The following is an 18,352-nucleotide window of genomic DNA, read 5'->3' on the forward strand; positions in this document are numbered from 1 at the left end:
TGCCGACTCCAAGTCGTTTGGGAAAATCACAGATTAGATCTTTCCTCGAGGCTTTGACAAGGTGTATCAACCTGTACATCATCTTAACGTGATGGAGCTTCCTTGCTCATCGACTTACCATATCTCATATGATGTCTATCTGCTGGAGCAATTGACGAATACGGGATTCCTCAATAATCGAATCCCACCTCTGGTTGTTACAGAGAATCACAGTGGTATCCAATGTAAATCCAAACAGCTTACTGAAGAGCTTTCACAACCAGACTGCCTCACACGAGGTTATGCTAGCAACAATATATCCTGCTTCGGCGGTGCTCAAAGCCACCGACTTCTGCTTCCTGCTCATCTAGGATATCGAAGCAGATCCCAAGGTGAAACAGTACCCGGAAGTGCTCTTACGGTCCACCACACTGCCTGCCCAATCAACATCAGTATATCCAAGTAGTCTCACATCTCTGGCAGTGTATCTTAATCCATGAGAGATTGTGTCCTGAAGACATCTCAGAAGATTCCTGGCATCAATCCAGTGAGGCTCAACCAAATATGAGCTCACAATGCTAACTGCAAAACATATGTTCGGACGGAGGTTCACCAAGAACATCAATACGAATGAGTTTTTGAAACTTAGAGGCATTTCCCAAGTCTGGTCCGACATCACTACCATATAACTTCTAAAAGTTAAGATCCTCGAGGTAGTCACAGGCTTGCAATCCATCATACTGAATCTTTCCAATATATTTACCACATATTTTCCTTGAGATAGGAAAATTTCCCTTGGCTTCTGCCACACTTCAAGTCCTTGGTCGTTCATTTCAAATTCAGAAGCCATCTCCCTCTTACATTTGTGAATGAGAGGGTTTGCACCTGTTAGAAAGAGGTCATCCACATACAACACCAGTATGAGAGGCTTGTCATCTTCAACCTTAAAGTAAAGGTTAGGATCAGCTTCACTCCTAGTGAATCCCAGCTTCATCAAGTAGCTATCGATCCTCTCATACCATGCTCGGGGTGCTTGCTTCAGCCCATAGAGAGCCTTCTTCAACCTGCATACATGAGATTTTCAATCATAAATCTCAAATCCTTCAAGTTGCTCCACATAGACCTCTTCTTTGATAGAACCATGCAAGAACGCGGTCTTAACATCCATCTGATGTAGGTTCCATCCTTGTGAAGCCACAAGGGCTATGATCAAGCAGATAGTCGTATATCTGGAAACAGGTGCAAATATCATAGTCTATACCTCCCTTCTGGGATAAACCACGAGCAACAAAATGAACCTTATACTTTTCCATACTTCCATTTGCCGCATGCTTTATCTTGTAAAGCCATTTTGAAGTAACAATTGTCTTGTCCAGGGTCTGGGAACTACTTCCCAAACATCATTCTCCATAATAGACTCATATTCTGTGGTCATAGCATCCTTCCATAGTTAATGCTTGATGACATCTGAGAATGATGAAGGTTCATTTTGTATGATCGTGCTCATGATTGTCAGGTATCCCTGATACCTGTTAAGTTTCTTACTTTAATGGAAGGTTCCTCAAGGTGCAGCATGTCCTTCAGCGTCATTAAGTATCCCCCTAAGCCATGAAGGCCTCTTCCTAGAAGAGGAAGGCTCATGTGAATGAGGATCAATCGGATCCATGGGTTATTCTACATCAGGCATTGATTCATCATCCTTTTCTTTCGGTTCCCTGGTGTCAGCTTCTTAAGAGCTACTCAAAGTCAGCAGATTGTCCACCTTGCTGAGAGCCATATCTTTGTCAAAGGTGACATCATGACTAATCACGACTTCCCTTTGACCGGTGGTGAACATTTCTTCAGGAGTTTAGGAACCCAATGCTTGATGAGGGCATCAATTTTGTACATATACGACGGTGATTGTAGTTTTAGCCCATAGAAACTTTGAAAGTCTTTGATCATGTAGCATGGCCCGGACAACTTCCATCATCGTGTGGTTCTTCCTTCCTGCCACACCATTCTACTCAAGAGTATGTGGTGTAGTAGTCTCTCCCTCTTAATGCCAGCTTCAGATATGCCTGAGTGAACCAACTGTAATACATCAGAGGTCTTGCTTTGGCTTGAGGGGAATGGTCCCCTTTTGAGCTTTCCTTCGACACATCCCGAACATACACCTTCTTTCTCTACTTGGAATTCGGGCATCCCTATCACCATTTGTTTTACACCAAGTAGAGCTTTGTAATGAAGGTGGGCAAACCTCTGATGCCAAAGTTCGGACTGAAGAGTTGTGTCACAAGACATGACACCTAGCGGACTTCCATCGACCTGATATGATGAATCAACACTAAACCCAAGAGTAAAGGCATTTCCATATATATACCTTGCCATTGCTGAAGGTTACCTTATAGCCTTTGTCTTCCATTGCCGAGATGGATACCAGGTTCTTTTTGAGATCAGGTACATATAATACATCTTGTAAGTGAATCGTATTACCTTGATTCAGTTTAAGAGAAACATTGCCTACACCTTTCACTGGGTATTTCATGTCATCTCCAAGGACAATTTCCAGGTTAGTTTCTTTCTCTACCAGATTATAGAGTACTTCTTTGTAACCAGTGAAGTGTCTTGAGGCACCACTATCAATGAGCCAAATTCCCATTGAGTCCAAAGGAGCGGAGGTAGATAGAGCAGCTGGTAGATAATATTCAGCCTGCTTATCGTCAACAGTGTTAGATTCATACCTGGAATTTCTAGCCTTCTTGAATGGTTGCCCTCTTCCTTGATTTCCCGCATTCCTTTTTCCTTTGTTGTTGAATTTTCCATTCCTTCGATTACCATGAGAGGGATTATGATCATCGTCACGGTGAGAGTTCTTTCTATCAGGGCATTCCCTTGCATAGTGACCTGCTTTATTGCAAATGAAACATCGTCCTTTTCTTCCACCCTTAAATCCAGCCTTTCTTTTCGATTTAGACCCAGAAGTATTTCTTTTCTTAGCATGAGAAGAAAAAGCAGCAGGAGGACCTTTAGGCATGGGCATTTCTTGCACTTCTTCCCTTGTTTCTTCTTGAATGCATCTAGCCATTAATTCCTCGAAACTAAGAATTACATTATTGTTCAGAAGAGTAGTCCTGAACACACACCATTCAGATGGTAATCCTCCGAGAGATGTGAGTGCCATTTCTCTGTCAGTAATGGTTTCCCCAATAGATAGGAGATCGTCCTTGATCTTGGTAATTCTTAAGAAGTATGCTTGCATACTTTCATCTTTACCCTTCTTGATTTCCCTCAACTTATTTCTAAGAAACAAAACTTGATTATTAACTTTAAATAAACTCACCAGTCTGTCGTAGATTTCTTTGGAGGTGTCTAGATCAGAGATGTAGGCCACCAAGCGCTTGTCGATAGAGTCCCAGATGATCTTCTTTGTTTTGACTTCTCCATTTTTCCATCTGTTCCAGGCAGCAGCAGATGCATTTGATGAAGGCTCAACAATATTGCCTCTTACATGGTCCAGCACTCCTTGATCTTCAAGGGTTAGATCGACAGACAGCTTCCATCTGTGATAGTCAGCTTTCTCACGGAGCTTGTCTTCGGCAGAAAAGAGTGTTGAGGACCCCATAGTTCTTTTAGGATAGCCTTGCCAATCTTATCTTCGATGATTGCTCTTGCTCTTGCTCAGGCATTGTCTTCACCTCAGCTCTGATACCATGTTAAGTTATGGTATGTTCTATGCTTATAACAGTTTACTTCTTTTTCTTATTATATTCCACCGATTAGCAATCACATGTACATAAAATAAAGTGCAGATAGAACATTAAACGATCGACAAAAAACAAGCCAAGACAAGAGACACAAGATGTGGCGGCTAGCCAGGGACAAACCCCACAATGTGTGGGGAAACCCTTTGATCAAATCTTCTTTTATCTTCAATAATTCAGCAGAGAGAAATAGTACAATAAATCTGATTCATATCAGCAGTAGCAAACCCTAGATCAGCAACATCAGCATTAGCGTCTTCATTATCAAACTAGGGCAGACCATATCTCACAAACCGACAGTCAAATTGACTTCATTCCACCACCAAAAGTTTCGGCTTCCAGAGGAGGTTCAGATGAACCTACAGCGCAGTTCAGATGAGGATATCTTCTAAGCCATGCAAGTCAATATTTACTTCTGCAGTTGTAGCTTCAGTTTCAGCAGTTTCCGGCTTCAAACTAGGGCAGTCGATATCTTGCAAACCGTTCGTCGGATTGACTTCATTCCACCACCAAAAGTTGCGGCTCTCAAAGGAGGTTCAGATGAACCTACAGCGCAGTTCCAAAGAGGAGATCTTCTAGGCCACGCAAGTCAATCTTTACTTCTGCAGTTGCAGCTTCAGTTTCAGCAGCTTTCGGCTTCACATGTGTGAGAGAGAGAGACCCATTTCAGCGCAGTAGAGAAGAGACTCATATCTGCGCAGTAGAGAGAGAGAGATGTGATGAGATGAGTGAGTCCAAATGAGGAAAAGTCCTCTTATATTTATACACAACGTTTGTGGGTGAATAGATGCGACTGTTGGGCTTCTGAGCCTACATGAATTGTAGGTCGGCTTGATAATAATTCCATAATCAAAATAAATTCATATCTCCATGAATACTTATCGGAATCGGATGATCTTTATATCAATCCTACACCTCTCGACGAGAGGAATCTAATAAAAATATTATTAGCCATGAATAAGATGACCCACATGAAGTTTTGTCCTGGTTGCCGATTTTAACATTATTCTTTTGTCTATACTAATAATAATTTTATAGGCCATAGCTAATGATGATGATGTTGCAATTTTAGTGTGTTGTTAAGAAGGGATCAAGTTGTCTTAAGCTAAAATTTCAAATGATTATTTCAACCTTAGAAAAAAATGTTCTTAGTATTGATTTTTAGAGTTTTTCGTAATCATGATATTTGGTCTTTAACGCCATGGTTGAAAAATGTTGAGGTTTCTTTTGCACCTGTCATATTTTATTTTATTTTCATAATTGAAAAATGCCAGATTTTTAAAAAAAATTGTAGTCACCATATTTATTATTAAACGTCATAGTTAAAAATTATTAAAATTTTAAGGTTTTTGTAATCATGATTGTGGCTTTTAATGCGATGATTAAATAAATATTAAAATTTTAACATGAATTTCTTTTTGTTTTCAATTTTTTTATAATCATAACAATTTTTAGATTAAAATTTTTGTTTTGAAATAGCAATCCCCATAACTTTATTACTTTAATTATAATTAAAATTAATAAACCCTACCTTTACAGGTACCATACTGTGTTATAGAAACCCGATTACGCAGTTGATCAGCATAGCTAGTAGCAGCAGTAGACCCAGTAGTTGATTCAGTTTAAGCACCACCTCAAGTATAACCACCAATAGAGCAAGCAAAGCCACCAGCAAAGGCAAAGGTCTCTAGAGCAAAGCAAGCAAAATAAGCACCAATTTTGGCAATTGAACCAGAAGCAAAGGTAGAAAGTGTCTCCTTGATGAATTCCTTAAAGCTTGTGAAGATGCTCATGATAAAGGGGGATATTTTCTTTATGGTTACCTTCTCGTTTCTTTTGCAATGTGGAAATGGCGAAGCCCCCTCTGGTCAAGCCTTGCCACTCATAAAAATAAAACTATCACTAAAATGTAATACTTTTTATAATAAAAGCGAATACAAAAGCACTTATCTCACTACTTATATATGCAAACATTAATCTATAATTAGATATCATTGTCTTGAAAGGATTTACCATTAGATATTATTATAGAAAAGACTTACCAAGTTTACTTTATCAGTCCATGTACCATTCATTAATTAATAATAATGGATTTCTATCCATTCATTCTAACTTTGTTACTTTAATTATAATTAAAATTGATAAACCCTACCTTTACATCACTCATAAAAATAAAACTATCAATAAAAAGTAATACTTTTTTTATAATAAAATCGAATACAAAAGCACTTATCTCACTATTTATATATGCAAGCATTAATCTACAATTAGATATCATTGTCTCAAAAGGATTAACTATTAGATATCATTATCGAAAAGGCTTACCAAGTTTACTTTACAAGTCCATATACCATTCATTAATTGATACTAATGGATTTCTAATGAATGGATTTCTATCCATTCTCATGACTATTTTGTGTTCATTCTCTCATATGTCCATTAAAGATTAAATTTGTTTTGTCCTTTCTCCTAAGTCCTCGTTAAATTAAATCCATTTTGTCTATTTCCTCTTAAATCCCTATGAAAATTTTAATTATATTGCCATCGTTACAAATCCCGACAAAAATTAAATTGCATTGCTAGGTTTAGAGATAAAAATAAAAAAACCTTCATTATTACTACCTATTTGTTACAAAAATTCTTACTCATCAAGTCACAATATCTACTTTATATTTTTTACGATAAATTACTACATTGTGGTAAATTCATTTACTTGAATTCCTTCACTTTTGAGAACTTTCCTTTTTTTAATCCAATTTTATAGAATCCGTGTGCCCTCATATTTTAGTCTTTTATATGTTACCATTTTTTCTAGAGTTTACATAAAAAATTCTTTGGATAACACATTCGTGTATAACCTTTTAAAGTCAATGTCCAACTCAACAAGGATGCACTGGCAACAGTTGATTTTTCAGGGTCTTCTAATCTAATAATTACTTTCAATCATATCTTAATTAATTTTTTTGTCGCATTCATCATTAAGAAATTATACATAGAAAACCTTAACAAAAAAACAATAATGATAGTAGGATCATGAAGAGATAGTTAAATATAAGAGACGCATTTTTATCCCAGGAAAACCCTAACTAGGTAAAAACCCGACAACCTTTTCTTAGAGAAATTGTCCAATTCAACAAGAGATGGAATCTGATTTTCCTAGTCAAATTGACCACAATTATCCAATGAGTCAAACAAACTACATTTTTGGCCACCTCCACTTCATTTGAAATTTGGTAAACTCTGGTCAACATGGCCAAATTTCGGCCTCCTACAACTACCTTAGAAACCCTAGTCAATTGTAGTCAAACTACCCAAAAATCCTTGGTCAACGTCACCCAAAACTCGGTCAAACATATTAAAAAGAGGCTTGGTCAACACGGGTCAAATTTCAGTGCTCTAAACCCTATTTTTCCACGTGTGAACAGAAATCAGATAGGCTTCGGTGATTTGAATTACTCCAAGTGATGAGGTCTTGTGGCAATATATAGCGGTTTCAAGTGCCCCGAAAGATGTTCTTACGCTTGGCCAACTTGACTTTTGGAGGCAATTTCAAAATTCAAAATTCAAATTTCCCCTTTTATTTTGGAGCAGACTTGAACACAAATTTGAACTTTTGCTTCTTTTAAATTTTTGGGCTAATGCAACTAAATAATATCGACCATAACTACCAAAATTCAACACTCCCTCTCATCTAGGGAGGTATTTGCCTTGACTTCTTCATATGTTCTCATGTTGAAATTTTTCTCCATCCAAAAAAAAAAATGAATGAGCTAGCTATGTTGATGTATCCATCCACTTCATGTCTATTCTAGAACCATGTGGAAAGCATCCTTTTTTGAAGCTGACATTGAACACAAATTTGAATTTTTGCTTCTTTTAAATTTGTCAGCTAATGCAATTAATGAATACTGTCCAAAGCAACCAAAATTCAACACTCACGTCTCCTTTGCAAATGGAACTAATCACCCACTGGCCAAAGGCCTTTTGGGGTCCCACTAACCAAATACCTTTTTTGCCTTCTAGGGTCAAGATTAGTCCTGGGTCACCAATTATCCAAGTCATCACCTGAACCTAGTCAAGACCTGTGACCTATAGTGAAACCTTAGGCAATTATCGTTCCTGCATGCCAACTAAATGTTAATACACTTGCCCGATGCTACAAGCACTCACTCTACCCACTAGCCAAGTACCTCTTGGCAATCTAGGGGAGCACTTTGGGCCTTAATGCTCTCTGAATCATTTTGTCATTCATTCCAACCACTAGCCAAGCACCTCTTGGAAATATGGAGCACTATGGCCTTGATGATCTCAAGCCCATTCTCCCTATCCACATTACATGCCAATCTAGTCAGTACCTTTGACCTGGGGAGAATGTTTGTCCTTGATGCCACAACATCAACACTCCCTCTAATTGAGATAAGCATTCTCAACTAATCTAAGCTTGTCCCTGAAGTATACAAACTTCACCCTAGGACAAAGGGTTTGTGAGAATGTTAGCGTTCTGATCAATCGTAGAAATGCATTGGAGCCTCATTGTTCCCTTTTGTACCATGCCTTGGATATAGTGGTACTCAATGTGCTTTAACCTATCCTCACGGTCATCTACTTCACCTCTATAATGTTGAGTGCAACAGATGTCTACTTCCTGCTCATCTTGAAACAACATCTTGATGTGCTCTTCCTGTCTTCTGCACTCTCTACTCGATTTGTATATTACTATAGTTGTACTTCATCAATTCAGACATATCTCAATCCCTCACTAACCATGCCATGCAAATATCTCAATACATTCTTCAGCCACATGCCTCAACTCAATCATAAACTAACAAGCTTCCTTCATTGGATCCACCACCACAACTGCTTTCTAGTCATCATGACAAATCATGTTGTGGAAATCTTGGCTACTCCATCTGCCACTTAACTTCTTCGAATTGGTACCATGGAAATGGCCATAGACTTCTTGTCCATCTTCCCAAATTTCTAAAGAACCATAACAATATACTTCCTTTTGACCAAGGAAGATCTCACTCGGCTTCTGTCATACTTCTAGTCCACGAAGTAATGTATCCAACAAAGATATTTTGTTTCAAACTCATATATCAACTCCCTCTGACACTGAAGCAAGGCTTTATTTGTCCCTCTATCACAGAAGCAAATCATCCTGCGACTGCTACTCCCTTTGTCACGAGAGTCCTTCTGCTCTCATCAAAAATAAGTCATATGATAACAACATCAACCAAGACTCATCAGATATCCATCAATGTAAGAATACCATGCTCAAGGTCCGTACAAAACCTTATTTAGTCTGCAAACATGAGATTCCCTTTCATGTACCTCAAATCCTTAAGGTAGCTTTATGTACACTTCTTCTTCCTTAATTAATCTATTGAGGAAAGCAGTCTCCACATACACCTGATGTAATTTCCAACCCATAATAGAAGCAACAGAAATAACAATCCCAACAAAAGTGTACCTAACAACTGGAGCAAATGTCTCCACATAGTCCTCTCTTTATGGGAGAATCCATGCCAACCTTGCTTTGTACTTCTCTCTATGGCCATCTACCACGTGTTTGATCTTTTGGATCCACTTGGAGGTCATCATTGACTTCTCTTCGACACAATTTCCTCCATCATAGCATTCTTCAAACTTGATGGCATGCCTACTCCCTCTAAACTCGGAGCTCTTCTAGTCAACAATACAATTTTTCCCTCTTGAGCACAAATCATTAATCTTGGGAGAATCCCCTTGCGACAAACATTGCTTCGCTCTTCCAATGCTTTCATATGCTATCAGAGCCTTGACAACCTTCACGATGTACCTATAACCCTCACTAGGAGGTGATGGAAGAAACGATTATAACCAAGCAAAAGATACAAAAAACAAGAAGTTGACCATTAGAATAAGTAATAATAATCAAGAAGAAAAGATATGAAGTACTTATCTTTTGAGGAGAAGGGGATTTGTGAACTCCCTCTAGATCTTTTCCTTCTTGCAGAAATCATAGAAATTCATCTACAAACTCACCCTCCTTGTTCTCATCATCAACATATTGCTTTCCTTTCCTTCCTTCTATGAGCTAAGATTTATTCTTTCAACAGAAACATCGATCTAGCTCTAGCTCTAGGGTTTTATCCGCAAACCCTAAGGCTTTGTTATCCAAGACATCTAGTCCTCTAGGGTTTACAAATCGTAGATTTCCAACTTTCATCTACACCTTTTGTAAGTCCAACAGACTCTGTCATATGCAAATTTTCTTTCCATATCCAAATGTCCAAAAATAGAATCCCCATGCCTCCTTAATAGATGAGCAACTATCAATCTTCTAGTGGCACAAGCATGGTCCAAACTTCATTTATAGAAGAGTCATTAACAAATTATGTCCACGAGTTTTGTTCATCAATTAGAGGTTTCAACCCTCTTTTAGGGCACAAACAGAATACTTGGTAGATCTTAGATGATTGCTCTCGACCAAGGACAACTCCACTTCTAAAAATGACTCGACTTTCACAAGAGGATTTCGGCTTCCAAAACTGATGAGGAACTCAACCTCTACTTCACTTTAAAATTATGAATGCCCTTAACTTAGCCCTATATGTTTACACTTTTAATGGTATAAACTACACTTGAGTTAGAGGTACTTGTTCAATCCTCCAAGATTCGCTCCTTCAAAACAATGGCAAGTATCAATCTAGGAATTAGGAGCTAAAAATTAGCTCCCTCTGGATTCTAAAATCAAACAGTGTTTTATTCTGGCAAGTAATGGCCTCTTATTTATATCAATCAAAATGCAATCTTAACTTACAAGGGACGCTCTTTTTAGCGACCTATATACACAGCAGTCTTATCCACTGTTTGAGGTCTATAAGTAGAAATTACAAATCTAGGAAGCATTAATTCAAACCTCCTCTTGCAAACAAACTTCGGCAGATAGAAAGACAATTTTACTGGCTTCTTCACTTTGTTGGCCACTTCACAGGCTTCCGGCTTCCTTTGTTCACCTACTACAACCTTTCAACCCCTCCTCGGACAGACTTGTGGCCTCTTGGCCTCCTTATATGGGTTGTGTCCTATGTTCTTCTTCCTGAGGTTTCCTTCTACACCTCTGCTCAAAGAACGGGAGGTCTGAGGCCTCATTGGCCTCCATTTCTTCTAGGGAAAAATAGACTTGTCCTAAGATATCAATTTTCTCTAGAAATGGAGTTCTTTAGCAGACTTTATTATCACATGAACACATACTCCTTCATAGATGTCTTAAATGGCTTCTCTTTAACCTCACTCTGATAGCATGTTGATTTTTCAGGATCTTCTAATCTGATAATTACTTCCAATGATATCTTAGTTAATTTTCTTGTGTCATATTCATCATTAGAGCAATTATACATAGAAAATCTTAACAGAAAAACAAGAATGACAATAGGATCTTGAAGAGAGCCAAATACAAGAAACACAAACTTTTACCCTAGGAAAACCCAACAACCTTTTCTTAGAGAAATTGTCCAATTCAACAAGATACAATCTCATTTTTCCAGTCAACTAAAGTCAAACTGGCCACAATTATCCAATGAGTCAAACCTGGTCAAACAGAACATTTTCAGCCTCCTGCAGTTCTGAAAATTTGGTCAACTCTAGTCAACAAGGCTGAATTTCAGCCTCCTGCAACTACCTCAGAAACCCTAGTCAACTACAGTCAAACTGCCCAAAAAGCCTTGATCAACGCTGCCCAGAACTCAGTCAAACAAATCAGAAAGAGGCTTGGTCAACGCAGGTCAAATTTTGTTCTTCTTAACTCTCTCCTTCGCACATGTGAACAGAAATCAAATGATTTTAAATGATCCGAATTGCTCCAAGTGATGAGGTCTTATGGCAATATATAGTGGTTTGAGGTGCTCCAAAAGGTGTCCCCTTAAGCTGGGCCGACTTGACTTTTGGAGAAAATTTCAAAATTCAAAATTCGAATTTTCCCTCTTTTATTTTGGAGCCGACTTGAACACAAATTTGAATTTTTGTGTCTATTAAATGTGTGGGCTAATGTAATTGAAGAATACCGACTGCAGCTACCAAAATTCAATAGCAGCTTTAATATCTCAATAAATCTTCTATTCTAATGAAACCCATCTTAAATGACTGCAGAAACCACATATATATCCCAGGCATTTTATGTGAAAGAAAATTGATTCATGCAGCTTAAATGCATAAACGTAGATGATAAATCAGCTACCTAAAGATTGAGTTGGATGAATACTGCAGGCTTATGTTGATCATGTTGCTATCCTCTTCCTACTATCAAGGCCATCAGACTCAATGGCCAATAAATCAATTAAACTCGTATCACTGTAATAACTACTAAAAGCAATAAAAAAATTTGGACTATTTTTTAGCACCGCCTATTGGACGGGTAGCCACCTTGCAAATAAACGTGGCTGATATTTGTCTATTCCTCCCTGTATTCGGTTTGTATCAGTGAGTGTGTATGAGTATATGCTATAACTAAAAGAAAATTTCCAAATTGAGAAACGAAAAGGGACATTTAAAAGGAGAATTATATACAGCCTTAATGATCAGTAACAAAGCTTCATCAGCCTATGATTTTGCACCAGCATCATGCTGCGAGCGTGATGAACGTACATTTTGCTTATTACGTTCAGAATTAACTTTTGCATGCAACACGCTTGGCCCTGAAGCCGTTATAGCAGTACCAGGAGACTGAAAAGCAAAGTTAGCAATAAACCAATACAGAGCCCATTTGAGATCACATAACATATACTTCAAGGCCTTTGTCCAATTCTCTGTCTTATTAAAGCTTTGAGTGATGATAAAATTATCCACCTTATCGTTTTCAATCCTGAAACACAACCAATAAATATAACAAAATATTAGCATTTTATAAAAAAATTGGTCTCTTAATATTGCAGAGTCATGTGACTTCATCCCACTCAAGATTTTTGATGCATAAACTGAATAAAAGTTGATTCATAGATATAGGGGAAGTGATATTTGGGTGGTAAACAATTAACAGAATGTGTGCTCTGTAGAGTGAATATATTCAAGGTGTGCCAGACATAACTTAATTGTTGAAATCCAAATTATTTTTATCATGTACAAGTTAATGGAGAAGCAAAGCACAGGGACAACCCCTACTATATTTTTAATAAACAAGGCAATACGAGCAATACCTTACCTAAATATGTGACTCACTCAAAACATGATACAATGATTCGATCAAAAATGTGATAAATCTGAAACAGCCTTAAACAAGCTTCAAGAGTTATTCCTTTCTCCGTAATTCTCCAGCTTGGGATTGGGAATTATTCAAGAGCACTATAGAATAAGAGGGGGTTAGTTGTGACCTCTTCAACTAGAAACTTGCAGGAAGAAATCCCTTAAAAGGCTATAGTTGCAATTTTGCTAATTGTATTTGAACCTATCTATACCCTAGAAAGTTTGTAGAAAAACAAATTGAAGAAAGAAAATTGTGACCAACTTCTTGGACTGCCAGCAAAATTGCTAAGGTCACTCAAAAACAGGAGACGGGAATTTTATTCAGCATTTTTTTCCATAGCAACTAGAGAAATGAATCATGATGGAAAAATGATCTGGAAAAAATAAGGCCAACCCTAGCCTGGATGTTTCATTTTCTCTTCATGACCTTCAAAATCTAATACAGGAGGAAACCTATAAAAACAGAATCCCAGCTTTCATGCTTCGACTCTAAAGGGTTTGCCATCTTTTGTGAACAAAATTGCATGTTTTAGTACATTTAGATCATGTCCTCAACTCATCATATGATATTGTAGATACATCCTTTCACTCACATTCCAAAATTTCAAGTTTCTTCTTTTCTTCATGGCTACAACCTTGGCAGGCCTTGATAATGTTGGGGGACTTTTTGGAGCCAATGTTCAGCTTGATCACTTATTCATCCAAATTAGATTTATCAGTTTCTTTGAAAATATTAGATTTGTTAAATAATTTTTGTAAAGGAACTAGACCTCTTGTTATCCTATTGGTCCACAATTGGACTAATGGGGGAAACACCCTCTTGTACCTCATTAACCAAATGAAACAAAAATTCATGAATGCAATTCAAGAAATTAAACATGTGTTTTTTGTCTTCAAATGCTTGCCAACAACCAATGTTATTTAGAAAAGGTGGTTGAAATACCACCCCAAACAAATACCAAGTTTGAGGGGCCACTGTGAATCATTGGATACAAATAGGGGATGATGCCATGGAGTTTAGGAGATGGTTTTGGGACCTTGGGACAATAATTATAGAAAGTGCTTGAATGAATTTGATCACATCCAAAATTGAATCTCGATATCTCTTCAACCTTGGGATTTTTGTGTCACATAAATATCTAACCTAATTGACCACAAGCTCAAATCCTCTCATACTTTCAATAACTTTATCCCCAGCCTTTTCCCCTGCACAAGACAAAGAACGAGGCCTCATACTCTCCCATATTATTAGTACAATCAAACTTTAAACGTAATGGAAATGAAAAATATGTTACCTAAAGAGGATGTGAAAAAAAGTAATGGAAATGGAAATATGTTACCTAAAGGGTATGTGAAAACAATCTTTGCACTATATCCATATATAGATTATGTACTATCAAAGTGCATAGTCCACAAACCATTTGAGAAACTCTCAACAATAGATATAGATGGAAAACCAGTTGTTTAGAATCATCTGTTACCATATTTGTATCCAAGTCCAGCTCAGATACCTTAGGATACAAGGACTCAATGTTCAATTTCTTTGGATCTTCAACATTGTGCAGCATCTTCTTCTCTCAGAACAATCTCTCCTTGTAACTTGGAGTCATAGGAATGTTAGCATATGACCAATCCATTTGGATACAACCCCTTGCATTCACTACCCACTCTCTAGGCAAAAGCATGCCCCATTTAGTAGGGCAATTTATGACCACTTCATCCATGGTCAGGATTTTGTCTAGATTGTTGAATTGTTTTGTCATTGATGTCAAAGTCAGTTGTTGGTGATCAGCATGAAGAATGCATCAAAGCATTGAAGAAGCTTTGACATGAACACTTTTAATATATGTCAGTAGATTGAAATAATAGGAAGTACCAACTTCCCATTAATGGTCAAGATCAATGATGAAATGCCATTGTTGAGGCTGCTATTGATGTCAAGCATGAGCCAAAAGGTGTTGATGGTTTCTTGAAGAAACCCTGGGTTGTGTATGAGAAGCCAAGAAGCTCCACTCTTTCCCTGCTCTTGTTAAGGCATATGAATGAGCATTTGCAGGCTAGACCATCACCATCGTGTAGTCCTTGTCAAGCCATTTCCAATGGTAGGTTGCACACAACGTGATTTGTCTTGGTTGAGGAGATATGCTCATTTGAAGTTAGCATGTATTTCTCAAAAAGAAAAAAAGGAATTCCATCATGTAAGAATTTCGATTATATATTGCTAAGAATAAAAAATCTTTGAAAGGCATGAAAACTCGTGATTTCAACAACTATGTTATGAAACATGGCACTCAATGGGTCAATTACTTGATTATTTGCCATGGGTACATCTCAAAAGGTTGAATACACGGCTTTCAAATTTGATAAATGGTGGTCAATATAAATTCTTGGAATTCAGTACTTGCACCTAATTTCGATTCAACTGGACCTTGAAAAAGGCAGTATAAACTAACTGTTGCAGGAAGAGAACAAAACCACCTATAAACAAACCACCTTAAAGTGCAAGCTAAATTCAACACGAGGTTAGAATCTAGATAGTCATCAACAATGATTTCAAGCAAGCCAAGGGTATTTGACATGAAAATTGAAAATCCCTATTGGCACCCAATTACCCATATTTCCAACAACCAATTTTGAAAAATTCAATAGCTATGATATTATCAAGCATCTTCCTCATCTCCTCACTACAATACCCTTATGGCAATTCTATCAACCTAGTTAGCTATGAAGTTCCATGACCTGTGAACAAGTAATGCAACATTAATCAATCCAACTTATAAACAAGTGATAGTCATTCTTACTCCACAAGCACATCTGCACAAAAACATAGATCCCACAACTACCATTTGGATTCATTTCTTTACCCACATACAAACCAAAAAACAATCAATGATGTACCAGGGCACCATAAGCACCATTATACCCAACAAATATGAACAGCTAATGTACAGAAAACAAAACGAAAGGTTTAATCACTAACAAACCTTGGTAAATGCAAAGAACCAGATTAAAACTACACAATTCCCCTGTGTGCTAATAGAATATTCCTATTTAGTATTTAATACTCATTCTTTTAGCTGTTGCTATTTTTATTCGTTTAAGCAGTTTCTTAGATGAAACTGAGTGTTTCCATATTCTACATAGAAACTTGATGTTTCTATTATTGTAAATATCTCTGTATTATCATTGAGCTTCTTGCTCATTCTGAATTAATTCATTCAATATTCTTTTATGGTATCAGAGCGAGGTTAAGAGATTTCTTGAACAGTTATTCTCTCTGCATCCTAATCTCTTGAGTTCTTTCTTTCATTCATTTCTAAGGTCGAGCCCTCTGTAAGCCAGGTAGCCTTCACTGAGTCTTAGCCTCGGCTTTGCTCACTGTGATAAAAGCTTACAGTCGTTTATCTCAATACAGAAATGGATTCTTCTCCTACATTATCATTTCTCTGAGGAATTAAAAATTGAAGAAACTCTTGGATCTGGTTTAGAACAAAATTTAGCCTTCCCTTGCTGGTGTACCGATTCCGTTTGGATAATCGCAGTCGGTTCTTCGTCTCTGTCGTGTTCTCAACATCAAGCAGCGAGGAAGAAATCATCCGCTTCCACTATTTACAGAGTTTCATTCGTAGTGGCGGCTGTGGCCGTAGCTTCTGCTCCGTTTGTATCGAAGCCGCTGTTTTCTTCGCTACAGCACTTTGTGGCGGTGACCGTTTCGTGGGCGCGGGATTCGTTCTCTGGCTGGCTGACTCCGCCATATTTGTTTTTCCTGTTGAACTGCATCTTCCTCGCATTTCCAACTCAGCATTAACTATAAGATCGGGTGCCCGCACCGTCCGTATCTGAACGAATACTTATATTATCTATGTCTTGTCCGCGATAAGTTTGTTGCCAAAGCTCTTTGATGATCTTGTTTAGTGTATCATTCTCGCCATACACGCCAATTCTGACGGCTTTCCGGCTCGGAATCAATCGCACGATCAGGAACCCCAGGAGCTAGACCACCATCGCAGTTTATCGGAATTAGCCCAGGAAATCAGCGGGACCAAAGCGGGATCGTGGTCAATCGTAGACAGTGAAAATTTGAGGCAAATTAAAGCCGCGGCAGTATTCTCCGACACGCAATCTGTGTGCAACGTGGGTTTATCAAAACGACGGCTCACGTGGTTTTCACTTTTTCAGCCCACGATAAGCGGGCAGCTACATTTTTGTGTCAGATTTCTGTATTGTCTTTGGGAAAATGGCCACGCTCACCAATCTGATGTTAGAAGGAAATCAACGCTTTAATGGCAGCAACTATAACATTTGGAAACAAAGAATGTTGACCATTTTTGAATACAGGCGTCTTGATCAGCTCATTTTGGGCAAAGAGCTTCGTCCCGGTACAGCTGGTACCGATCAAGATAAATTTGATGATCGAAATCGAGAGGTTGTTATGCTTCTCAAGCTCTCTGTCGCTGATGATCAGTTACCGCAGATTCCTTCTAGCAAGACAGCTGCCGAGATTTGGGAACAGTTGAAAGAACTGCACGAAACATCTGACAAAAGCAGAGCTTTTTTCCTCAAAAATCAGTTGTTCTCCATCATGATGGACGAACATATGTCTTTACAGGAACATCTCAACAAAATTAAAGACATTCGAGATCAGCTCGAAGCTATTGGTAGGACCATGGAGGAAGAAGATATGGTAGTCATTACTTTGAAAAGTCTGCCGAAATCTTATGAACATTTCATAGAAACACTCAACATTACCACCACAAATGTTGATCTGAAGTTTCTAGAGCTATGCACCAAACTCCTGCAGCAGGATCGGTGGAAACAGCAGTTTGGTAGTGGTGCTTCATCAGTGTCTTCGGAAAATGCATTTGCTGCAAAATATCAGTCCTTTCAGCAGAAAGGCTCTTCAAAGCCTTTTGATCCTGCTAGGAAGAAACGTGTGTAGTGTAATTACTGTCACAGGTTCGGTCACATGAAGAAAGATTGCCGACAGAGGATTGCCTTTGAAAAGAAGAAACAAGGAGGGCCCCATCAAACAGCAAATATTGCAGAACATTCTGAGCAGACAGATTCTGCCTTTTACGCCTTTATGGCTAAAAGGTCTTCAGATCATGTTCCTTCCTCTGCCTGGTACATTGATTCTGGTGCATCACACCATTTCTCTCACAGGCGTGACTGGTTTACTGACTTCTCACCTTTCAGTGATTCTGTGGTATTTGGCGGAGGTGAAAAGTACACAGTAGTTGGCAGAGGTATAGTTCAAATCCAGTCTGGTGGGCGCACACTCATCTTTCTGAATGTATACTATGTCCCTGGTATGGAAATCAATCTGCTGTCTGTCAGCCAAATTATGAGGAATTCTCCTCAGCTTGATGTAGTGTTCAGTGCACACAAGTGCTCTATTATTGACAGGG

The 18,352-nt window shown here is 38.1% G+C and overlaps 1 protein-coding gene across 1 annotated transcript in view; it reads right to left on the reverse strand.

The window, feature by feature from the left end:
* Positions 1-11,865: 11,865 nt before the first annotated feature.
* The window catches only part of ATG6 (AUTOPHAGY 6), a 225,270-nt gene continuing 218,783 nt past the window's right edge, over positions 11,866-18,352 (reverse strand). Inside the window, exon 10 of the mRNA XM_089436746.1 lies at positions 11,866-12,567. Coding sequence (XP_089292872.1) covers positions 12,306-12,567 — 262 coding nt within the window. The 3' untranslated portion in view covers positions 11,866-12,305. The remainder of the gene's footprint in view (positions 12,568-18,352) is intronic.

Source organism: Pinus tabuliformis, chromosome 5_2 (assembly GCF_031772625.1).
Source record: "Pinus tabuliformis cultivar Carrire ecotype Pingquan chromosome 5_2, CPIR1, whole genome shotgun sequence".
Classification (NCBI taxonomy): Eukaryota; Viridiplantae; Streptophyta; class Pinopsida; order Pinales; family Pinaceae; genus Pinus; species Pinus tabuliformis.